The following is a 25,358-nucleotide window of genomic DNA, read 5'->3' as shown; positions in this document are numbered from 1 at the left end:
CTGCTGCTGCCAACTGTACAGAAATGCTTGCAAACTGTTAAATTAGTAGTTGAGCTTTATATGTAAGTTATATTTTCAGATTTTAAATGTTTACTTGGATTAAAAGTTATTTTTTTGTAAAAAAAAAAAAAAAAAAGAAAAAAGTGATTTTTTTATTATTTGTATTTAAATTTAGAAGCCATTAGTAAAAAGCATTGTAGGGGTTAAATTTCAGCTGGGCGATATGGTTTAAAAATGAAATCTCGGATTCTTTTAAATACCAAATCCAATATATTTTTACTCCCTTTTTTGTTTAAAAAGAAATTTCAAATTATAGAAAATATTTGTACAAACTGGCTTTTATTTCATCCAACAAAAGATGTAAAAACAAGATGGTAGTTCTTAACATCACTCTAAACAAGGGAAACCAAGGAATGTGTTGGAGAAAACAAATACTGACTTTCCAAGAATTCAAACCCTCCAAGTCAAAATACTTAATTTAGCAGTAAAATGATCTTATCGCCCAGCTGTAGGTCTAAGGTTTTTGTTTTGAATAAAAGTTTAGTATCAAATTTAAAAACCTATAAAGTTAAGTTTCATTTAAAAGGAAAAAAATGTTCAGACTAGAGAGTGTTTGAGTCTTTTATGCTTTTTCTTTGTCTGCATTCTCCTGGGGTTTGTCTGCACTGCTGTTCTTCAGGCGCAGACTGAGCTCCTCGGTTAGCACGGTGCAACATGACTTCTGCAGAGATCAGAGTAAGGAGCAACAAAACAAGTCATTTCAACGATGACTAAAATCCAAACAATCCTCAGATAATCAAATCCTTGAATCATCTGAGTTGTTTGTGATTTCATTTAGTTCTAATAGTTCAGCTCTTGAAGAAATTGTAACTTTACAACTTTGCACATGTGAAACTAAGCTGCGAATTAACCAAAGAAGTACGCAAATTGAAATGACACATTTGTTGGATGGAAATACACCAATTAAGAAAACAAAACGCCCTTTGATACAAAGTTGTTGCACTGGGATGAGTTGCTTTTCAAAATAGACATATTTTTGCAAAACTGCAATGGAAACACTAAATTTATTTTCTTATTTAATGTAAACACCAAAATTGCAAAATGATGTTTTATTCTCAACATTTGCAGAATAAAGGTAAAGATTTGCACACATTTGTAATGGAAAAGCAGCTACTGTCACCTGGCTCGTACCTGCAGTTCGGCTGCCTTTCTGCGACTCTTGAAGGTGAGCTCCAGAACAGCCATGAGGGTCCCCAGCCCGAGGCCCAGAGCAAGAACCAGGAACATCCCCTTCAGGCTGTGCGGCTGCACGGCTGCAGGTTTGGCCTTGTCTGCCATGCAGCTGCTGGCCCACCACTTGCTCCGCAGATAGGCCAGCTCCCCGGCCTCGCTAAGCTGGAGGATCGCCACACTGAGATTCTTTATGATCGGGGAGCCTTTATTAAAAGGAACGTTTTTTTTTATCAAGATATGAATTCATGCTTTTATTTTGTTTTGATATTTTTATGTACAAAAAATTGCATTTTTAAGGCATCAGAAAATATATTATTATGAACTAGAGGTGAGAATAGAGTTAGAAAGAGGGTTGTAATTCCTTCCTTCCAACCCCAATTCCAACCCTTCTTACAAATCCAATTACAACCCTAACTCTAATTCCAACCCCAGTTTAAACTCTAATTCCAACCCCAATTCCAACTTTAATGTTAACCCAAACTCCAATCCTAATTCAAACCCTCCTTCAAACCCCAACTGCAGCCCCAATTCCAAATTTTATTTTAACCCCAGTTCTTTTAATTCCAACCCCAATTTAAACCCCGGTTTAAACCGGGGTTCAGGTCACCAGTTTGTCGCAGAGCAACACGGAGACGGGACAAACAACCATTCACTCACACCTAGGGAGAATTTAGAGAGACCAATTAACAGTCATGTTTTTGGACTGTGGGAGGAAGCCGCAGTACCCAGAGAGAATCCAGGACCTTCCAGTCAACAGAGCTACCAGCTGCACCACTGTGCAGCTCTCCAACCCTCATTCCAAACTTAATTCCAACCCTGCTTTTTGTTGCGTTTTTGCTCATTTTAGCTTATAAACTGTTAGAACTTTACAGCTTAGCTTTGTAAGCATTGCTCTGCACACATTTCTAATACTCTGGATGAGATTTTTGCATTGACTGAAAATACTTCACTCTTCCACAGTTTTAATATTTTACAGGCTTTTGCTTTATTCTTCTGGTTCTGACTATTTCTTAAATTTCTACAAGTCTGCAGTTGACTTCAAATTTTTCTGCAAATTTTACTAATATATTCAGCTTACACAATTTTGTGCAAAAAAAAGTGATGAACATTTTCTGTATATCCCATAGATCTATCCTAACCTGTTCAAGGAAGCATAGGAGGTCACCTTTAATGTTTTATATTGGATTAACATTTGGTAAATCAAAATGAAAGACATTTTAAGAGGAGGATCCTTACCAAGTGGGGCAGCGATGCTGTATCCTCTCATGCCGATGACCTCATGCACTCTCACCAGCTCACAATGACGCGCTACAGCCAAGTCCAGAGAAACAGACTCTCCGATGAAGGCAAAGTTTCCCTCCTTTGCTTGTTTGACCCCCTCGTCCATAGACGACACGAAGCTCTGCGTTCTCTCCATGTGTTCGTAGATCCTGCGGTATACTGGGTTGTTTGAATTCTGGGTGAAGGAAAGAAAGAAACATTTCCAGTGAATCCAAACGGGGCAGACCAGCCACGCCAGGCCATACTCACCTTGAAGAAAGCAAGAGTGGAGGAACCGGCCAGGCATCCATACTCGATCGTGTCCTGACTGGCCAAGTCCTCGAACCCTTTCACAGTCAGGTGACTGGACTCTGAGGTTTTGGAGGAGCTGAGGTTGGCGAAATAACAAGCCAAGAGAACGACAGAAAACAGCCACCAGCTGCTGCAGATGACACGTCCTGAAAGGGCTTTAGGGTGAGGACCAGCACCTGAGATGCACAAAAGTCAATAAATATTGATTCAATATGGCTGTTCTGCAAAAATACAAAATCTTACCCAGTATTGTTGGTCTAGTTTTACATTGTAAATATCTTAGTACACTTAAAATTAGACTAAACTAGTATAACTTTTCAGCAAGAAATAGGAGATTGTTGTAAGTCTATAATTCCTTGATGTTGACAAAAAAAGACTAGTTATCAGTAAATAATCTGTCAGTCCAACAAAACAAGTTTTATTATTCTAAAGCTATTCATAAAAATATTGGTAAGCATCAAAATACAAAGTATTTTTGGTTTAGTGCAACTATCTTGGTACACTTGAAATAAGCAAAACTATAAAATATAACAGAATAATTTATTCTGAAATGAACCCACAAAACAGTGTATTTTTCACTGTGCATACTGATCTTTTTTTATATAAAGTTGTTAAAAATATACTAGTAGCAGTGTTTATAACTTTTTCTTACTCCAAAGTTCTTTCAAAATGTAGATCACCACACTGCAAAAACACAAAATCTTATCAAGTATTTTTGTGTAGTTTCTATTGCAAATATATAGTACAAAACTAATTTACAAGTAACTTTTCAGCAAAAAATACAACCTTCTTTTTAGTAAATAATTCCTTAATATTATTGAAAAAATACTAGCTATAAGTGAAATCATTTGCCCGTGGAACAAGATTTTTTTAAATTTGTAACATTTATTATGATAAAACTATTGGTAAAAATATTGGCAAGTATAAAAAACAAAGCATTTGTGGTCTACTTTCTTGAGCAAATATCTTATTACGCTTGAAATAAATAATATTAGCTTACAAGTAACTTTTCAGCAAGGAATAGAAGCTTGTTTTAAGTAAATAGTTCCTTAATATTGATGAAAAAATAGCTATAAGTGAAATAATATTTAAAAAAATAAATTTTATTTTTGCTTTACCTTGTAGAGTCAGAGCTCCAGCTGCGTACCACAGGCTGTAGAGGAAACTGAATCTGCTTCTCTCACTCTCAGCCTCACTCCATTCACATGGGCTCACTCTGTAAGTAAGGGGGAAAAAATATCATTTTTAACAAAAATTTAAAAAGTTTCAGAATTCAGATAGTAGCGACACCAATCCTCCCTGTCCAGGTAATATAAACTAGTATTACCAACCTGGCAGCTATGAAGATGCTAGCAGCAGTAGCTATGTATGCGATGAGAATGCCGACCCAGGTTTCTGGCGCGAAGGGCGACAGGAAGTCAAAGAAACCCGCTCCCTCTGAGCTGTCCTTCCTCAGCAGGATGCTGATCCCAGTCTGCATGAAGGGTTTGGTCATGCCCACAACTTTCTCCCGCGCTGCAGTCAGAGTCAGCGGCGCAATCGCAAGATCTGCCTCCTGTGAAACGAAAACATCAATGAATCTTTTCTCTCTTTTAAATTTTGAAGCGTTTTGACTGGTTTAAAGGCTGCCGAGCTCACCCCTCTCACCACCTCTCCAATCATCCCGTTCCAGTTCCCGCTCTCATCCTGCCGACCGTAGGCGCCATCTTTCACCAGCCTCACTTTGTACTTGAATCCAACTTTCTTGGCCACTTCAGAGAGCAGATCCATGCAAAAGCCTTCCAGCTGACCTCCTTTGGACATTGTATACGGATCTTGCTAGTAATGCATACAGACACAACTTCAGCTATCCTGTACCTTCTAGCTAATGATCAAACTGATTGAATTAAAAGAGGAAGACCAACTACCTTAATGGTTGTGATTCTCAGTTCAGATTGCGCTGATTTTGGAAGAGGAAATGGGAAATATGGAATAAATTAGACAGTGTAGTATATTTCAGGTTAGTAGTTGCAATGTTTTTGATAAAACAACAGCACAGTGCCATAATCTAATTGCCTTTGATTTGGGATTAGACTCAGAGGTTTAATTAAACATGAGCTCACTGCAAAAACACAAAATCTTCTCAAGTATTTTTGGTCTACTTTCTAGTCCAAATACCTCAGTACACTTGAAATAAGGCTAAACTAACTTACAAGAAACTTTTCAGCAAAATCTGGAAGCTTGTTTTAAATAAATAATTGTTTAATATTATAATTATTTCACTTATAATAAGACATTTTTCCCATGTCATAAGTGAAATAATCTGCCAATGTAACTAATACGTTTACTAATCAATTTTAAATAATTATAGACTTGAAACAAGCTCCTGTATCTTGCTGAAATGTTACTTATAAGTTATTTTTGTCTTATTTCAGGTGTACTCAGATATTTGCACAAGAAGTCTAAGAATACTTGATAAGACTTTGTGTTTTTGCAGTGTTGCAGCTCTCAAAGGATGAAACTTTCTCACTTGTGTGAGCTTAAACCTTAATCATGTTTGACTGTAGTACAAAAGTAGTTGCAAAAGTATTCATAAGTAAACCTAAAACAGTAAACCTCTGTTATTACCAACAGATTTTATGTACTTTATTGGGATTTTATGTCAGAGACCATCACAAAGTACTTTAGTGCATAATAAAGAGAAGGGAAATCAACCAGTTGACTAATGCTGTTGTGGTCAAAGCTGGGAATTTTGACTTTCCAGCTGGAAAACTCTCCAAAGTTTAAGTTTCCCACTGTGAAAGTGGGAGCAACTCCAGTAAGACCGACTTTGTGTTTCAATGTGGCCGCTCCACACATCAACAAAGTAAGATGTGATGAAAATATACATATGTAGAAGTGCGCACATGAAGTACGTACAATTTAAACCAAATAGATCAATAGTGGTGTTTACTTTTGTAGCGTAAAACAATGGTGGTAAGAAGTACTGCAAACAACGTCTATGGGCGTCACCATGTTGAAATCCTGACTTCTTAACTGGAACGTTGTTTCCTCTGGTCTGACGTCAAACCCAGCTCCAAGTTCCAACTTCCACCGTAACTTGAACGCAGCATTAGAAGTAACTTAATTAACAAGCAGAGTCCACAAGTGGGTAATATAATCTCATTATAAATACAGCTGTTCTGTGAAGGGTTCAGAGGTTTCTTAGAAAACATTAGAGAGCAACAGAACCATGGAACACAGCAGACAGATCAGTGGTGAAGAAATGGAGTCTTTACTAACATTTCCTGTCAGTTTTCTTCCACCAAAACTGACAGGAAATGTGAGTAAGAGTAAACTGAGAGGCCTTTTGTCCTGGTGGAAGAGAGACAGAGATTGAAAGCTCAGACTGGGAGAATCTGGTGACACAAAAACTGGCTGTGTAGTCCATAACTCTGGCCTTAATTGAAAAGTGGCAAAAAGAAAGTCTTTTTTGAGTTTATATGAAAAACAGCAACCATGTAGAAGAAGGTGTTCAGGTCAAATGACACTGGAAAGAAACCCAGTTGGAGGATGCAGAAGACTTGAGACTGTGGTGGATTTTCACCTTCCAGCAGATCATTAAGCCAAACACACAGCCTGAACGACAATAGAGCAGTTTAGATTACAGCGTACTTATGTGTTAGAATGGCCCAGTCAAAGTTCAGACCTGAATCAAACTGAAAATCTTGGAAACCTGATGCTCACAGACTGTCTTCATCTAACAGTCGCCCTTCTATCACCTGAAGAACATTTCCAGAAATAGATGACTAATATCTCAATAAGATTTAGAGAAACTCATCCATGAGTTTATCTTTAGTTGCATTGGTTACTGCAGCAGTGTCTCGACAGGTCTGCCTAAAAAAATCAATCGTCCAGAATGCTGCTGATCCAGAATGCTGCTGCTCGTGTTCTCACTAAAACCAGGAAGATGGAGCACATAAACCCAATTCCAAAGTCCTTCCACTGACAGAATAGAATTTAAAATAAAGTTGTTAGTTTATAAACCAAAACCAGAACCAAACATGGAGAAGTAGCATTCAGATTCAATGCACCTCAAATATGAATGAACTTCCTGAAAACTGCAAAACAGCTGAAACACTGAGTACCTTAAAATCATGACTAAAAACACAGGTTTAGAGTTGCTTTTGTATCAGAATAAATGAAAAATTGATCAACAATCTGATGTGTAACAATGGCACTTGACAAAATGTTATGTTTCAATTGTTGACTGCATGTTCTATGACTTTATATTTTTGTGTTTTTATGATGTAAAGTACTTTGCCTTGATGCTGAAATGTGATTAACAAATAAACCTGACTCAATGTGACTATGCATTGGCTGTATTGCAAAAACAAATGGGTAAAAACATTGAACTTATAAAAAAGACCTTTTAATTTGAATGAACGGTTGTTCTACAAAGTAGTGTGTGGCATTAAACACACACACCATTTTTAAGTGTGAGAAAAATACAAAAATTATGTGCGTCTTATTCTACATCACAAATTTGTTTAACATAAAATCTTGATAAAATATGTTCCAGTTTGCAGAGGTAACGTCATAAATGTAATAATTTAAGAGGCATAGGCAAGAAACAGTACAGTGCTGAAAACACATCAGTCATAAAGCTAGTCCTGCTTAATTTTTCACTTCTGGTCACTAAATGTTTTTTATATAAATCACTTCACCAGCTGGCTTAACTCTGACTAATCTGAGGTGGGATTTGGAGTCCCTGAAGGTCACAAAGTGCTTCTGGTATCCTAGAGATTTGGCCACTTTCTTTCCCTGAAAGTGGACTCTGCAGTCTATTTAGAGCAGAGTGTTAATTTAAAGAGCCTCAGTGGCATGGCAGTGTTTGATGGGAGCGCAGACAAAGAGTATCAAAAGCCTGAATCCGGGCCAAGGCCACGGGGATCCATCTCCACAGGGTGATCCTGACAACCATCAGATCCTCCTTTTCAGACGATGACACGTCATAAAGGCTCCTCAAGGCCCTGTCACTCTCCGAATCAGAGCGTCTTTGTTCGCATCAAAGACGCGATTTATTACCAATTTTGTGAGATTGTCAGTTGGCTCGCTCCCCTCTCCGTTTTTCCACAAGAGTTGGACAGGATGCGGCGCTAAACTTTGATATTCATCCGAGCTGACAGTGCATGTATTTAAGTCTTGTCAAGCTTGAGAAGTTTGGACCACATCCTGTGGAGAAACATGAGGGATTTGGCAGAGAGCAAAAAGGGAAGCTGCCACCACACCGAATAAAAAATGCATTGACCGGGGTCATAGGTCAAGAGAAAAACAAACTCGTTTTTCTTCTGACGTGCTGTCCACAGCAGTAATGTACAGAAAATGTGTTAAACTGCTGCAGTTTGTGTTGAAGCAATGGCGTCTCTTACCTGCAGTACACACCACCAGATCCAGGAAAAGCCCAGAGGACAGAAGAAGAAACACAGACAGCATCCTGGCTCTGTTCACCTGTAACCTACTAAAACAGGATTTAAAACCACTTAAGAGTGAGCTGAGCTAAATGAAGAAGAGTGACATGAAAGCTCTACCTGAGATGAATCCAACGCGGCGAGCTGAAGACAGAACCCAAATGCTGAGAGCCGAAGTTTTTCAGCTTCACGTCCATCAGCAGAGAGCCAATGAAGGTTTTGTGGGTGGAGATAAAAACTATGGATTTCTGATGAAAGGGTGGAGAGAAACAGCATGATGTCCAAACATGAAGATGCCCCTGAGGAATGAGAGTTACTCAACATGTGACCAAATAAATTATTTATTACACATAATTGATAAATATTAAGATTTTAGCTCAGATAGACTGATGTAGATAAGTGATGAGTCTAAAAATAGATATTAAATAATGGTCTCAGTCATTTTTTGAGATTTTTTTATTTATTTTTTCATCTAAATTTGCAAAAATCACTTTTGGCTAAAAATGACTTGGGTCATTATTTTAGGAATGTGATGATTCATACCAATTGCTTAACATAGATGTGTTAAATTTGAAAGTAATATTGTAATATTTAATAATATTTATTTATTCACCATTTGATATAAAACTATTATTATTTGTAAAGGCCATATTATTATTATTATTATTATTATTATTATTATTATTATTATTATTATTATTATTATTATTATTATTATTATTATTATTATTATTATTATTATTATTATTATTTATTTATTTTTATTATTATTTTTATTTTATTTTAGGTTTTTTTTTGTTGCTGATTTTGATCTTTGATTGATTGCTTTCTCTGGCTATATTTCACAAAAACTGCCAAATATTGGATAAGCAGGCATCTAGATTTAAAGATTCATTATGATTAAAAATACCAGTGGAAAAAGCTGGTCAAATCATTAAATTTATTGCTGTATTGCAAATGAAGATGGGTGTTATTTATTGTTATTTATATAAAATCTGATTTTTTTTTTCCCAAAAAAAATTGTTAGGCATTGAGAAATGTTTGTCTCATTTGTTTTTCTGAGAAACAAAGCTCTAGTTGAGTATAATATTTTATTTATTTAAAGCGAACCAACAAATATAACCAATCTAACACCAAGCATGAGTCAATGGGAGAATAGTATTTTTAGCAAAGGCAGAGGGGATTTGTCAGGTTTTTCATTGAAGCAATCCACAAAGTCAATTCTGTTGTTGAGCCCACAATGTGTTTTTTTCTTACACTTGTGGCGAAGTAAGTTTTCCAAATGATTGCCAAGAGGGATTGCTATAATAATTTGCCATAATTTTTATGTGTTTGTGCTGTCTTTTAAAATAAGCTGGAGGTTTATTCCTGTTAAAGAGGAGTTTTTTTTCTTTCTGCTTTGGTACATACTAGTCAAGGAGTGAATGCTACAAGAGTATAGCACTACTTCAACATATTTTTACTCAAGTAAAAGTAAATTGTAGAAAGAAATTAGTCAAGTAAAAGTAAAAAAGTACTTGGTAAAAAGGCAACTCAAGTACTGAGTAACTGATGAAAATATAAATTATTTAATATTTAAAAATTTCACTGTTAGACATACCAAAACATAAAGGTACGTATGTGGAAACATTGGTATTTTAAAGACCAATATGAAAATATTTTATCTAAATACCATAATTGCAAAATAACAAAACATGTTTCCAAATCTTTTTTTTTCCTTCTTTTCAATATAGTACTTATAAAATGTTAACGAATCCTGTAGGTGTGTCTGTGTCTGGTGATATTCTTTTGGTTAAAACAACCTTGTTCTTTATTTAGTGCACTGAATTATTTCTGGATAATTTAATTTAATTTCTGAACACTCTACCCACTATGTAACTTTACAAAGTTACTCAGTAAGAGTAGCAATACTTGATATTAAAATTGCTAAAGTAAAAGTAAAAAGTACAGTGTAGTAAAAATACTTCTAAAAGTGCATTTTTCTCAAAAAGTGACTCAGGTAAATGTAACTGAATAAATGTAACTAGTTACTACCAACCAACTCTGCTTTTTTTATATAGCCAATTTGAATAATAAATTGAACTTGTCTGCAGTGTTTGATAAAGATATATTTTTTTGTAAAGTATCTTGAGCATGAGAAGTCATGTTGTGAATTTGCGCAATATAAACTAACTGTTCTGAAATTATTTTATCATGTTTCGCTAACGTTACATATTAATTACGGTAAGTATGATGTCCTCCATGTATGTGGTTATACATGCAGCACTGTAGGAGTGTATAAGGTGTGTGGTAAGGTGGCCGTGGATGTAGATGAGGCCAGAGGGCGCGCAGTTGCCGTCCGGTTGCTTTTCTCATCGCTTTTTTCCGTGATGAGCTCCAAAAAGACTCCGATGAGTCCGATTGGTCTCACGGACCAACCGTTAACCGGTGCGCGTCGCGTGCGAGGTAAAGCGGCGACCAACAATTGGCCGAGGTGGTTTTTTTTCCTAAAGGGGCGTATTTTTTAAAGCCATCTTGACTGAATATTTAGCCTCATCCTAGGTACTTTAAATTGATATCTTCGGGATTTCGCCGTCCTAGAGTTTCCCACCGCCGTCGTTCCAAAGGCTGAAGTCGCGCCAATGAAACCGGGCAGAGTTCGTGTGCCGAAGCGGAGCGGCGGCGGAGAAGCGGACCGCTGAAGATGACGCTGCTAACGGCTAGCATGTCCGCTTCGGTCGGAGTCTGTCACTAGCTGACATTTAGCCAGGTGCAGTTTCCCCCCCTGCTTGGCACCGCAGAGGACGGTTCATCAAGGTAAACTGGGCGGGTGATTATTTTCTAGGCATTTTCAGCACCGTTTAGAATAACTGCCGTTTTGTCGCTCTATATCCGTGTGTCCTGTCCGACCAAGCAACGTTATCACCTCAGACACGGATAGAGACAGTCTTTTGCAGGGGTCTGGAGCACAAAGAAATACCAGAAACGTTGCTCGGCGTCTTTGTGGTGATCTAGTGTGTACGTGCGATTAGTCAATACATTAAGGCACGATGCAGTAGAGAGCACCTGCTCTCTGGTTGCTGTTTGAATGTATAATTGGGCTGCTAATGAACTTGCAACACAAGCTCTGTCTCTGCTGTTGTGCGCCTAAAATGGCTGACAGATGTTAGCTGCTTGGGCTGGTATTTAGCACTCTACAACCTAACTATGCACAGCAACAAGATGGGGAAAAAACACTGTGCTGTCTTGTGATTGGTCACAAGGACATACAGTCACGTCACAGAGTGCTTAGAGGGACCAATAAAAAGAGAGCAGAGATAAACGCATGTAAGCAGTTATATGTTGTATTTGTGTTTGTGCAGTAAGGTTGGTTGAGGTAACAAACTGTGTTATTACAGAGCGAAGAGCCAGACTTTAGCCCTTTTTACATATTAACTATCGTTTTCGATAATAAAATGCATAATGGAATAAAGTTAAAATGCAAAGCAAAACATTTTTGTCATACAATACATTAATTACTTGCGACATTTTTGTAGTTTATTGTTTATACTACTTTGTACGGTTGTTGCACTTACTCCAAAAACATTTAAGCATCAAAATAAATTGTCAGTTAAATAGAAATGTATTATATATCTAGTATATTTTAATTATTAAAGTAATATGTAAACAGAATATATCCTTGGTAGGTTTTTGCCTATTGGCAAAACCTGAAACAATTATTTATTGGGATGGCATTTTACCCCTCTGAATAAATATACTGACATTGAATGCTTTAACATGACATTTTTGCATGATGTTATACAGCCGCATTGGAATATTCAATAATTTTAAGGCTTTTAGTACAGCTACCTCCTGAAAGAAGAACATCTGTGTTTTTGCAGAAACTTGAATCATGTCATTCTTTCTTTGTATCCTTTAGAAAGCAGGAGTAACGTCTCATGCGGAGGCTGAAGAGGTGGGAATGTGAGAAGACTGCTAGAGGAGTCAACATGGGAAGGGGTCGAGGCAGGGGGAGAGGAAGAGGCAGACAGGCGGGTCAACCGAGGCCTCCCTCGCCTTACCGATTGCAGCTCTCCCCGTCCAGGGAGACTCTGACGTATGCTCAGGCCCAGAAAATTGTGGAAGTGGATCTCGATGGAAGACTCCATCGGATTAACATCACAGATCCTCTCCCGGTCATCACAGAGGATGAGATGATGGCTCAGGACATTGCAGAGTGCAACAGCAACAAGGAGAATAGTGAGCAAATGCAAGGTAAAAACAGATCATGGAGGAAACCTTCTAACAACAAGAGCCGAAGGAGTGGTAAAAATACATCTCAGCAGAACCAGCGGTCTAGCTCACAACAGCAAACAGGATCTTCTTGTTCCTTCCAGCACCCATCCCACCAAAGCCCCCTGCCGGAGCCCACTTTCCGTGAGCTGAGCTCCGTTTCCCCCTGTGAAGCGCCTCCACTCCCGGCGGCCTATTACCGCTACATAGAGAAGTCCGGGGAGGAGCAGGACAGTGTGGCTGAGTACGACATGGACGAGGAGGACTTGGCTTGGCTGGAGATGGTGAACCAAAAGAGGGTGTGTGACGGCCATGCGTCTGTGTCTCCAGACACGTTTGAGCTTCTGATCGACCGCCTGGAGAGGGAGTCCGTCCTGGAGTCACGCAACCAGGCTTTATCTCAGAACGCAGTCGATGAGGATGCCTTTTGCTGCGTCTGCCTGGATGACGAGTGTCTGAACAGTAACGTCATCCTGTTCTGTGACATCTGCAACCTGGCCGTCCATCAGGAGTGCTACGGTGTGCCCTACGTACCTGAAGGCCAGTGGCTGTGCCGCTGCTGCCTGCAGTCCCCCTCCCGCCCTGTAAACTGTGTACTCTGCCCCAACCGAGGAGGTGCCTTCAAACAGACGAGCGAGGGACGGTGGGCCCACGTCGTTTGTGCCATTTGGATCCCTGAGGTATGCTTTGCCAACACAGTGTTCTTGGAGCCCGTTGAAGGGGTGAAGAACATCCCTCCAGCTCGCTGGAAGCTCACTTGTTACCTCTGTAAGCAGAAAGGCAGGGGAGCTTCCATCCAGTGCCACAAAGCGAACTGCTACAGGGCTTTTCATGTGACCTGCGCCCAGAAGGCCGGACTATTCATGAAAATAGACCCGGTCCGAGAGACCGGTGTCAACGGCACAACCTTCTCTGTGAAGAAGACAGCTTTCTGCGAGAATCACTCTCCTGTCGGGTCTCGGCGGGATGCGTCTGGGGATGAGTCTGTGGAAGGAAGACTGGTGGGGGGGCGGGGCAGTCGGGGACAGAGGTCATATACTCAGAGCCCTCCATCACCAACCAACAAGAAGCCAACCAAAGGCCAGAAGAAGAAGAACACTAAAGGGTCTGGGTCGACACGGCGTTCGAATGTTCCTGTTCTGCTTGTGCCTCAGATCCCCTCTCACAGGTCAGACCTATACAGACTTCTTGGATTATTTTTCCATCTTCTTACATCAAAAGTATTTTCACACTCAGATACATTATTTAGCTATAAAATCACATTTTAATATGTAACTGTTACATTGTTCCTCACAGGCTAAACAAGATCTGCACAGGAGTTGAAGTACAGAGGAAAAATCAGTTCATGCAGAGACTTCATAATTATTGGTTACTGAAAAGACAGTCACGAAATGGCATGCCTTTAATACGCCGACTTCATTCCCATCTACAGACTCACAAGGCTGCAGAGCAGGTGAGCACAGCTGCCCTCTGTTGTCTTCTTTTCATTCAATTCTTCTACAATACATGAAGCTTAGCCCCTCAGTGTTTTCAAACATAATCAAATTGTTTGAATAATATATAGTACCTTAAAGATGTCTTACTACTTCTTGAACTTTTTTCTCCTTTTCCTGTGTTACAACTTCAATGTATTTTATTTGATAAACCAGCACAAAGCGCTGCATAATTGTCATGTGGAAGGAAGTAGATACATGGGTTTTCAAAAGTTTATGCAAATTAATAATCTTAATAGGATGATGTGCAATGTATTAGATTCAATGTCCACCACAACCCATACAGAGTCGATACTTTGTGGAGTTACTTTCCTTTTCTATTATCTCAGTCAGATTGGACGGAGAGCGTTTTTTTTAATTTTTTTATTATCATTTAAAGTTTTGTGAAAGAGTCAATTGATTTTGGTTTGGACTTTGACTAAGCCATTTTAATACATCAGTTTGCTTTATCCAAACCAGAGGTGTCCAAATCTGATCAATCACCTAGCTGATTGAAATGATGAAATTACCTTGCATTCAGTGGCCTTGGGAGATTTTATAATGAACGTTTAATTTTATTCAATTGCAGGACTTTGGCCCTTTAGGATGTCACCAATATAAATCTATTGAAGCGTTTGTTTTTTGGTTAGGCTTGTTTTGCCATGTAGGCTTATTACCAGCTCTACCCAAGTCTTTTTTTTTATTTTTTATTTATTCCCCTCCAGGGGGTCTTTTGTGGACTCTAGTGTCCCTTATATGACAGTAGGCTGAAAGGAAAGGGGGATGGAGAGGGGGGGAAGACATGCGACAAATGTCGCCGGGTCCGGGAATCGAACCCGCGACGATGATTCAAGGCCTCCAAATGTGGGTTGTGCTATCCCCTACGCCACCACAGCACGCGCTCTACCCAAGTCTTTTTAATGGCTTTTTTCTTGCCAATGTTCCATGAAGGTCAGATTTGTGAATTACTAGACTAATAAATGTGTTGTCAATACATTCTTCCGTCTAAGCCATGGATATCTGTAGCTCCTTCAGAGGTTTTGGCTTAATGCTAATTTTGCCCAGCCTGTCAGTTTAGGTCACAGGTGTCAAACTCCAGTCCTGGAGGGCTACTGCCCTGCAACTTTTAGATGTGCCTTTGCTGTACCACACCTGATTAGAATAATTAGGTCATTAGCAAGGCTCTGGAGAACTGATCTACACAAGGAGGAGGTAATTAAGCCATTTCATTCTAGTGTTTTGTACCTGTGGCACATCTAAAAACTGCAGGACTGCGGCCCTTGAGGACTGGAGTTTGACACCCCTGGTTTAGGTGGATGACCATATGTTGCTTGCATTTGTATTTTATTTAGTAGCATCAGAATAAACGGGACCGAATACAAATGCACATCACACTGTTTAGATTTGTGTTTGTCTCATTTTACATTGTTTAAAGAAGCAACACCAAAACTCTGTGGACTCAATGCCACTTGCAGAACTTTAAGCATATGTTTTCCTTCCAGTATTAATAAACTTCATCACTTCCTCATACAAATTCTACGGGAGATATTATTCATACTTGAAGAATTAACAGTAAATACCCTTTGTGCCTTTACTTCGATGTTCAGAAGGAACCCGATGAGAAGCTAAGTGCTGCGAGAGAGGAGTTACGGTACTGGCAGAAGTTAAGGCAAGACCTGGAAAGAGCTCGACTTCTAGTGGAACTCATCCGCAAGAGAGAGAGGCTTAAAAGAGAACAGGTAAAGGAGGAGGGATGTGTCTCTTAAAACAGTTCTTTATCACTTAGAGTTCATTTACAACAGTCCAGTTTGTTTGGGGAGATGTGAATATGCAATCAAACTCTGATGTAGATAAAACAACACAATTTATGGTCCGCCCAAAAACCTTGGTCTCTGGTTGAAGTGAACTTTGGTGCCGTTCAAATCCATATGTGAATACTAAGCGGTCCAAAAGTAGGAAGGGGACTACAGTGCAGGGCATTCAGGGTAAATATTACCTAACCAGACCTAGCGTTAGCAGGAGAAATGGCTCTTGGTCTTTTAACAAAGACAAAAGAGAAATCCTACAACTGCTAAAATCTGACATCATTTTTCATATATTTTGTGAAGAGAGGAGTTGCGCTCATGTCTACTTCAGAGTTTTTTGTGTTATTTACCCCCGTGGTTCTTGGTACAGCGCCACCACAGGCAAGAAGAGGAATAGATTTTTCTATTGGGTCTGGATTGGTTGACACAGTGCAGTGAGAAAGCAAACTGCACCAGATGAAGATGTAAGAAATGTTACAATTTTGATCCCTAATCAAAACCCGGTCTACTGGACTATCAGACACCCTCAATTTCTCATTCACCAGTCAAAATACTAATAAATAGACTCATTTTTGGCTTTGAAAACATCATACATATATAATGTTACAGAAACTTCTTTATATTCTGTATGATTAAGTATCAAGAGGTTTAATCAATCCCTTTGTAACATTTATTAGTTTAAATCTTAAAGCATGACCTTTGATTTTCTCTGCCCTTTTCTGTGTTTTTACGTCATCAGATGAAAATCCAGCTGGCTGCTCTTGAACTGTCGCTGACTCCTGCACAGGTGCTTCTCAAATCCACTTTGGACCAACTACAGGAGAAGGACTCGGCCAAAATCTTCTCTCAGCCAGTCAATCTGTCAGAGGTTGGTGGAGTTCCTGAAACACACATTTTACTTAGCAAATGTTGCCTGTTAGTATGACCGGCTAACATTTTTATTTTGAATTTTATACTGAGGTCCCAGATTACCTTGAGTTTATATCCGAACCCATGGACTTCTCAACGATGCGAAGCAAACTGGAGGGACACGCCTACTGCTCCATCGGAGACCTGGAGAAAGACTTTGAGCTGATGATTTCCAATTGCCTCAAATACAACTCCAAGGACACTTTGTTCCACAAGACGGCCTTACAGCTGAGGGAAGTGGGGGGAGCCGTTCTGCGTCACGCTCAGAGGCAGTATCAGAGCATCGGCCTTGACCCCAGCACTGGCATGCATCTGCCTGAGGCACCGAACAAACACGGCTTCTATCAGTGCACATGGGAGGATGGTGAGCTGAAAAATGAGTTGTACTCTTTCCTAAGCACTGTATAAATACAGCGCTGGTGAGAAATATACATGCACTCATGACGATGATTGTCATAGTGATCATTTAAAGTTTTTTTTAAAAATAGTTTTGATAAATTTTAAGTTATTTTATACTTGAAATGTTTAGATTTTACTGTGAAGTTTCTATGATCCACATGGTTAAAAATATAACTGCATGATCACATAAATCAGTCTTTATGAAAAAACTTGGATTTGGGGCGTGCTCCGGTGGCGTAGAGGTTAGCGCGCCCCACATTTGGAGGCCCTCAGTCCTCGACGCGGCAGTCGCAGGTTCAATTCCCGGACCCGACAACATTTGCACCATGTCTTCCCCCCTCTTCTTCCCCCTTTCCTGTCAGCCTACTGTGAAAAAAGGGACACTAGAGACCACAAAAAGGACCCCCTGGTGGGGGGAAAAAAATCAACAAAAAAACTTGGGTAGACGGACATTAGAGACAGATTTTAAAATGTCAAATTTTACATAAAAGTTTAACAGTGGACATTTTTAACAAGCTGGTCACCCTTAAAACAAACAGTTGAAAACTCAAAGCTGTGGACTGTCTAACCTTTTTTCATTTTATCAATGAATTCTCTGATTGGCTGGAGTAATACATTCTTTCAAGCATTTTGATTGGTCTAGGCACAGAAAGCATTAAGGTTGCTGTTTAGCGCCACCATGCTTCACAGTTGGTAGTGTTCTTCAGGTTGAAACCCTCCAGTGCTGAACACTTTAATCTTTGTTTCCTCTGACAATAAAACATAATTTTTCTGAATGAAGTTGTTCCAATATTTAGACACAATTATGCTCTTGTTTACGAGGATCTTGTTTACAGCTACATTATCTAGATCTTGCTTTTTCTGCAGTTTAAAGGACATTTCTCCAAATATTAGAGGAGGTTACAAGTTTATGCATGTTTATCTGTGACCCTAAGCAGTATGAAGGTATTTTAAAAGCCCAAACTAATGCTGTTCATGCCGGTGATGAGTGTATGTAAACCTCTGACCTTGATCACTGTTTCTCTCTCCACAGTCGACTCTCTGCTGGACCCTGAAAACAGACTGCACTTAACCACAGAGGAGCAGCTGAAGGCCTTACTGGAGAAACTGGACATGGTGACGTCGATGCGGACAAGCGGCGGCCGCACCAAACGCATCCGGCTGCTGCGCCGGGAGATTAACGCTCTGAGGCAGAAGATGAGCCAGCAGCAAAATGTTCAGCCTGTCAACGGAAATAACAAGGAGGACGACGATGACGATGAAGAGGAGGAGGAGGAGAAGAAGAAGAAGAAGAAGAATAAAGAACAGAAGGAAAAAATAAAGAAAAAAGACAAGGTGGATGTTGATACTGAGCCTTTGTCTGACGTGCCAAACTCTGGGTCAGGTAGGATCACAGCACTTTCATCATTATTATAGAATAGTAATAAAAATTATATGTTAAATATGCAAGTCCTTGCTGCATATTTTATTAGGAGCGTGAGGAATAGATAAAAAATAATTTCATTATTGAATAACAATAATTGTTGTACTTGTAATCACACTAATGTCTGAATACTTCATTCAGTAAAGAACAAAACAATCAAATGTAAAATTTTCACTACTTCAAGGGGAATTCTGACAGGAATTGAACTTTTAGCATGTTGTGAAGATATCTTGTAAATGTTTACCTATCGTCAACATAGGTGCAGATTTGTGCACATTTTGGAGTTCTCAAACCTTTTTAGTAGTTTGGGGAGAAAAATAAAGAATGAACTCCAAGTGGAGGAAACTTTGAAGATCTGATTGGACACCTTAGATAAACTACCAAACGTAATCCCTGGATCTACATTTGATCAATTTCAAATTCAGCTGGGCTTTCCTTGATGCTGGAATCATTTTGTGCACAACCACAAAAAAAATAAAATAAATAAAAAATTTGGCCTGCCAGCTTAGAGCTTGATGTAAGAGAACTCTTATTATTTTAACACTTTATCATTTTATTTTGTAGAGGGAGGTTTTCTCTGGTGGGAGGAATTTTAAGGAAATTAAATCGTCCTAAAATGTATCTGTTAGGATTGTTATAAAGATCACTTTTCTATAAAAATCTACTAGTAAAATAAACTTGGTAAGAAAATTGTATTTATATGGCACATTTTACAGGTCAGAATACCATAAAGTGTTTTAAAATGTAAACAAACTTTAAAAACTTTGTGTTTTTTTTAATAATATTGCACTTTTAGTTTACTATTAAAGAGGTAAAAGAATTATAATAAAATAGCTTTTGCTTAATGTTATTCTTGAATAAATTATGAATTTCAAAAGCTTATTGAGTTATAAGAATATCAGAATATGATCTGCATTTTAAAGAGCTGGACTTGACATGCATCTAAATTACGTTTTGGAATCATAAAAATTGTATGTGGACTTTATTTTACAGTGTATTGATCATGAGGACATTTTTATCGGCATTGATTAGAAGAAGTCAGATTACTGAGTGAAACCAGTAAATGGCTAAAAATTTGTGTAAAAAAATAAACAATATTTTTAAATATTCTGACTGATTTCTCCCCGATGCAGATGACTCGCCGCCCGTTCTTGAACTCACCTGTCCGGTATCGTCACCTCTACCAGGAGACGCTCCCCTGGAACCACCTGTCCTGGGCATTGTAACCGGAGGTCAGAGGTCACCTGGGCGCTCCTACAAGCGTCAGAGGTCCTCGCGCAGCGGCAGCAAAGGCCAAGGTGAGGATGAGGCTGAAGTTGGAGAAACGGCGTCTTCCCAACCGGAGGCTGTTCACGAGGTCACGCCGCTTGGCTCGCCTCCGGCTCTGCCGCTGGTTGGAGTCGGCCGCCGCACGTCTGTGTTGTTTAAGAAAGCTAAAAACGGGGCAAGAAAAAACAAGTCGTCCCAGTGGCAAAATGGGAAAACATCTGAAGAGAAGACCAACGGGCTGGACACCGCTGCCGTCGATTCAAATTCCCCCAGTGAGAACATCACCACCTTACCTCCTACCCCCAACGCCTCTCCTGCCCCCTCTTCTCCTTCCTCACACCATCTGAGGTCCAGAGGCCCCAGCTCAGAGAGCGAACATGACAAACCGACTGCAACCCCCAAAGAAGAAGGTAAGGCAGGACTCATCCCTACACTACACACATCAGGCTGCTCAGAAAGGTCAACTTTGATTAGTTTCAATGTTTGGTTTTTCCAGCACTGACTAATGGAAAGCACACATCTGGAAAGCAAGATGGCGGTGCTGATGATGAGGAGGATGAGGATGATGACCCAAACCTAACGTGAGTACAGGACATCAGACGCAATGAACGAATAACTTCATACCAGCGTAGTGGTGGAAGGGCGGAATGGAAAACCTATCACATTATATGTGTTTCATATCAGGACATATTGATAATTATTGATTCGTTTTTTGGTTTTAAATATCTGAAATACTTCCAAATTGGTGGTGTGACATTTCCTGTTTTATCCAGTTTTCACTCCACACTGCTGTTCTTATTTATAAGAAGTTATGAGGGACAATAGTGAAACATGAAACTGCTGCTGCGCTACTTACTCACATGTTGCTGCTAGGTAACCAAAGAGTGAGCGAGCTGCTAGGTAACCAAAGAGTGAGTCAGTTGACTTTGCTTATCTGGCCATGAGAAGTTGAGTGGCTACAGCCTTTCCTCTGCCTACACCTCACATAATGTGCGGTTCTGAATCAGTGTTCAGTGAAATTATTGAATTTTCTATTGATTTTGATCACATGTCAAGTGTGATACATGTTTGGTATTGATTTATTGTCCAGCCCTAAGTGGTGGTGTTAAAGAACATTTGCATGAAAACTTAGATCATAGTCAGCGTTTGTTTCAATAAATTAGAAAATTCCTTTAGGATCCATCAGATGTTATTAATAACAACATGATTTGTGCCACACTTTCTATAAAAATGGCTGCTTTATTTAGCCAAATTTAATAGAGGATTACAGTAGGGTTTACCAAATTTGTATTGTTCTCCAAATAATACAAATGTGCCCATTTGTGGTTTAGTTAGAAGACAGTGGGATAATTTCTGTGTCTTAATAAAAAATTGCTCGATCTTGTCCTGAAATGCCTTTAGTTTAGTTCAGATCTTGTGTCTCAGAGAAAACTTGGTTTACAGCAGTGGTTAAGAAACATAAAAACTCAATATAATATAACCTTTATCTATAATAATGTCAGCTAAATTTGACAGAAAGGATCAGTGCTTCTGAAAACTTGACTCGTGTTTCATTCAGTACAAAGGAAACCTTTAAATCTATGTTAGAACTGACTTTATTGACTCAAAGGTAAAAATGATCCATGTTTACTGCTTCTCTCATGTGTAGTGCTTCCCCTCCCAAACGCAGTCGAGGTAAGCCAGCTTTGACTAAGGTTCCCAGCAAAGAAAATGGAGACATCTCCAGCTCTGGTGGGTATCATATTGTACCAAATGTGATTGCATATCAAACAGCTTGAAGAAACTCTTTAAGCTGCAGTGAATAGAGATGAAGAGAATTAATGGAACGTCCTGTTCACAGGGAAGTCTGCGCTTCTGTCTATAGATAGTGAGACTGAACTTTCACCACTGGACTTGGTTTGGGCGAAATGTCGAGGATACCCATCGTATCCAGCAATGGTGAGTTCCTACTGTGTACAGATAACCCCGGGGCTGCAGCCTTTAAATGAGCAATTTTTACTATCAGAACAGACGAATGAAACTCGTTTAGACACAAATACCACAAGTTTTTTTTTGTTGTTTTTTTTTAAAGATAACTTATAACTTTAGATACATATCTACTATTGGAATTTTTTAAAGAACCATTTTACTTCCAATGTTTGGATTTAAAATAAAAATAAACAATATTTAACATAAATAGGGTTGATCTTTTTTTCTGTAGGATGGAAAATTATGTATAAAATAAAATAAAATAAAATAAAATAAAAGCACATGGATTCCATATTTAAAATAGGGGTGAAACTAACAATTATTTTAGTAATCAATTAAACTGTAGATAATTCTGACATTAATCAGATTCTTTTTCTGTTTTTAAATGGTACATCCTAATGTTTTTTTCTTCATTTTTTCAATTCAGTCCCTCTTTTAAACCAGAAAATAACATTTTTATTGCCTAAAATGCAATACCATGGTATTCCTTTGGTAAATCTGAACTGGGCGAAACCATGTGAAGAGTTTTGGCTTAAACATATCTACAGACAAAGTTTATTTTTTTTTATTTATTCATAATCTCTACTTTTTTATAGTTTTGGCTTAATTAATTAACTGCTCTGACTATGTTGTTATTTGAACAAGTGGTCATTTTTTGAATCTGTGTGCTCCAGTTAGTGATTAATCAGTTATAAAATTAGGTGACATTTATTTCAATAATCGATTAATCACAATTAATCATTTCAGCCCAAATAAAAGTGCAGATATCGTAGGAATGAACAGGAAAACGGTTAAATACTTGGATTTGTTGTATCTAAATTTGGAAACATTAGCTGGTTTGTTTTGATTTCTGGCCAAAGTTATTGTGGAAAGAGCTTCAGGTTGCAGACCGTCGAGCTAACCAACCTGCTGAATGAACGCCAGCAGCTGACCTCAGTGGTTGTTGCAGATCGTTGACCCTGACATGCCTCAGGAAGGACTGCTCCACAACGGCATCCCCATCCCAGTGCCTCCTGGAGAGGTGCTCAAACTGGGGGAATGGAGACACACTGACGAAGGCCACAAGCTCTTCCTGGTGCTCTTCTTCGACACAAAGAGAACTTGGTGAGATATTTGACACATGAGCAAACCCCTGGTGTTTTAGTTTGAGTGTAAAAGGCTGAGTTTTAAACCTTTCTGCGTTTGTTTTCAGGCAGTGGCTCCCTCGAAACAAGCTGCTGCCGCTGGGGTTGGATGACACTGTAGACAAGCTGCGCCTGATGGAGGGCAAGAAACCCAGCGTTCGCAAGTCGGTCCACACAGCGTACGACCGCGCCATGGTGCATTTAAACCACGTGAGACGAAATCTCAACTTCACTCCCTCCAATTTTATATAAAGTTTATTTTAAAAGTATTTTATCATCTTAAACGAGCTGTTTGTAGGAATCCACAGCAGCTCCTTTAAAGTTCTTAAAACAGTTAAAGCTGATGGAGTTTGGAGGTTTGCTATGCTTGGATTTGGTAGAGGTTCCATAAATGTTTTTCATAAATCAATTTGTTAATTATTTTCTATGTACATTTTTAAAAATGGAGTTTTCCACAACCACTGTTGCTGTGTGTTGATACGAAGTTTGTGCATCAGGCCAAAGTGGGTGGCGACCAGGTGGATAGATACATGTCAAAGGGATTGTTTATGGTTCCAAACATTTAGATTGTATTTGCTCTTGAAATGTCACTGTGTATAATGAAGTGTGAAAGTTTCACCTTAGCATGCGTTTCACACCTGGACTTGGAGTTTTACACGCGGCTGAAACCAGATGTTTACATACACCGGACTCACTGACGTTAAATACGACTTCGCCTTATTGGACGATCAGTTTGTGCCACAGCTTTAAATTCCTGCCGGATGTCTTAAGAGGTTGCTTCAATATTTCTAAATAATATCCCTCCCCATGAGGGGGTAAAACACCCCCATATCATGGTGCTGCCACCGCCGTACTTCACTGTTAGAATGGTGTTATCAGATTTGTAATCTGCCCCTTTTTTCCCTTCTTCAGACTGCAAGACTTTGACCTTTAATCTGAACTGTAGTTTAGCTTTTTTCACGTTGCTCTTCAAGTAATGGCTTCTTCCTCTCTGCGTGGCTTTTCAGGGATAGTTTCACTGTGGATAGCGACACTTTAATCAGCTTCATTCGGCTTCTTCACCAGAGGAAACAGGAGAAGGTCAGTCAGACAGTGAGGACTATGTAAATATCTGGTTTCTGTGGAAGCCACCAAACATTTCCTTTAAATCTTTTTGATTTTCTAAATATAAAGTCATCACATTGTTATCATTTTTATTTAAACTCATTCTCTTTTATTCTAGGTTTATTTTTTTTATTAACTTTTAAAATTCTCCAATTCCAGCTGAAATTATTTTTGTTCCAGCTGACAGTGCCAACATTTTTGCAACTTTTAGGTCCAGTTACGAGACGCTTTTGGTGAAACTTTGTTCGTGTTTGATTATTTTCCATATTGTGAAACTGTAATATGATAGTAGACTGAGAGCGGTCAGCGCAGATACCACTACAGCGGTGATTCATGAAAGCGATTACCCCACCAGTGAAGAACTTTGCTAGTAAATCTGGCTGGAAAGACTTGAAAAGCACAAATGGTCTAGTTTTAATAAAATCTATATGATTGGTGTTTCCTGGAGCCAAATATGTGGCAAAACCTACTGCGTCTGTTCATGTACAGCTGATACATCTATGTATACAATCTCAGTGTGGTAAAAGTGCATGTGTATAGTTTTGTAAATATGTAAATGTATGTTTATATTCGCTTACATGAAGTAATTTAAGGAATGCAAAAATCAAATATAGAATTTAATTTATAATTTGTTGCCGTAGAGGGAGTTATTTAAAAAACTGAATTATTGAAAAGATTTATGTCTGACGCTGAGTAGCTCTTTATAGTAGTGACGGTGTTTTACCAACATGTCAGCAGAAAGCGCGGTGACACACGACTGTAGACAGCAGACTACAGATTGTTTTCATTTTTCTGGGTGGCACAGATGTTTTTGATCTTGTCATTTAAAGTCTACCGCAAGATCTATTGTCTGCCTGAGACAATATTTTCTCACAGGAATAAACGCTGTTTGAAACAAAGGCTGGTGGTGTTTGTGATGAGAACATGAGGGGGTTTTGACAGACCTTTGTTCACAATTGCGGATGTCATTTAAAACTATTAGTTTTTGGGGGGGTTTTACAGATGGAAAACCTGAAAGCTGTGCTGTCAGTTAGTAGTCAGCATGATGCTGCCTCCACCATGTTCCCCTGCTCATAATGTGTCTAAAGCCTTGTCCTTGGTTTTTTTTGTTTCCACTCTTTGATAAAACTCAGATTTGTGGAGTAGGCAACTTAACAACCGAGTTAAATTGCTCTGTTTTTGATAATTACTTAACTTTTAAAGGTAATTTGTTTGTTGCATTGGATTTTATTTTTTCTAGAAATAGGAGTACAGGGGATTTAGAGTTAAAATATTAAAACTAAATAAATTATTTATTATTTATGTAATTATTATGCCACTTTACAATTATGCAATATTTTGTGGTTAGTCTATAATGACATGTGAAAACTTGTAGAAATACCTCCTGATGCGTTTGGGCT

General features: G+C 38.8%; 2 protein-coding genes across 4 annotated transcripts; one reads left to right on the top strand and one right to left on the bottom strand.

The window, feature by feature from the left end:
- Positions 1–120: 120 nt before the first annotated feature.
- On the bottom strand, positions 121–12,110 carry si:dkey-183j2.10 (glutamate receptor U1). The gene is made up of 11 exons (XM_044122595.1): positions 12,063–12,110; positions 8,355–8,533; positions 8,196–8,284; positions 4,713–4,744; positions 4,444–4,623; positions 4,137–4,360; positions 3,924–4,021; positions 2,764–2,981; positions 2,470–2,689; positions 1,192–1,436; positions 121–721 (listed from the first exon to the last, which is right to left on the bottom strand). The coding sequence occupies exons 1-11, from the start codon at positions 12,105–12,107 to the stop codon at positions 623–625; spliced, it is 1,629 nt and encodes a 542-aa protein (XP_043978530.1). The 5' UTR covers positions 12,108–12,110; the 3' UTR covers positions 121–622.
- Positions 10,680–24,857, top strand: brpf3a (bromodomain and PHD finger containing, 3a). Of its 3 annotated transcripts, XM_044122593.1 has the most exons (14): positions 10,680–11,030; positions 12,133–13,653; positions 13,782–13,938; positions 15,565–15,696; positions 16,502–16,630; positions 16,723–17,035; positions 18,104–18,454; positions 19,627–20,172; positions 20,259–20,343; positions 21,411–21,493; positions 21,603–21,700; positions 22,680–22,834; positions 22,923–23,064; positions 23,862–24,857. In XM_044122593.1, the coding sequence occupies exons 2-14, from the start codon at positions 12,152–12,154 to the stop codon at positions 23,865–23,867; spliced, it is 3,699 nt and encodes a 1,232-aa protein (XP_043978528.1). In that variant the 5' UTR covers positions 10,680–11,030; positions 12,133–12,151; the 3' UTR covers positions 23,868–24,857. The 3 variants fall into 3 exon arrangements, with proteins under 3 accessions (XP_043978528.1, XP_043978527.1, XP_043978529.1); XM_044122592.1 differs by having other exon boundaries at positions 22,923–24,857; XM_044122594.1 differs by lacking the exon at positions 10,680–11,030 and having other exon boundaries at positions 12,335–12,467; positions 12,590–13,653; positions 22,923–24,857.
- The last annotated feature ends 501 nt before the right edge of the window (positions 24,858–25,358 follow it).

This window comes from Gambusia affinis, linkage group LG07 (assembly GCF_019740435.1).
Source record: "Gambusia affinis linkage group LG07, SWU_Gaff_1.0, whole genome shotgun sequence".
Classification (NCBI taxonomy): domain Eukaryota; kingdom Metazoa; phylum Chordata; class Actinopteri; order Cyprinodontiformes; family Poeciliidae; genus Gambusia; species Gambusia affinis.
Note: the sequence above shows the minus strand (reverse complement) of the source record. Positions and strands in the feature narration are given on the sequence as shown.

What these genes read in the sequence shown, in the direction of transcription:
- brpf3a (XM_044122592.1), top strand. Translation starts at nt 12,152, where the DNA reads ATGCGGAGGCTGAAGAGGTGGGAATGTGAGAAGACTGCTAGAGGAGTC. An exon ending in CTCACAAGGCTGCAGAGCAG is followed by an intron (nt 13,939 to 15,564) that starts GTGAGCACAGCT and finishes TTCGATGTTCAG; the next exon opens with AAGGAACCCGATGAGAAGCT. An exon ending in CGTGCCAAACTCTGGGTCAG is followed by an intron (nt 18,455 to 19,626) that starts GTAGGATCACAG and finishes TCCCCGATGCAG; the next exon opens with ATGACTCGCCGCCCGTTCTT.
- si:dkey-183j2.10 (XM_044122595.1), bottom strand. Translation starts at nt 12,107, where the DNA reads ATGATTCAAGTTTCTGCAAAAACACAGATGTTCTTCTTTCAGGAG. An exon ending in AGATGTTCTTCTTTCAGGAG is followed by an intron (nt 8,534 to 12,062) that starts GTAGCTGTACTA and finishes CTCATTCCTCAG; the next exon opens with GGGCATCTTCATGTTTGGAC. An exon ending in AGCATCTTCATAGCTGCCAG is followed by an intron (nt 4,022 to 4,136) that starts GTTGGTAATACT and finishes CCTTACTTACAG; the next exon opens with AGTGAGCCCATGTGAATGGA.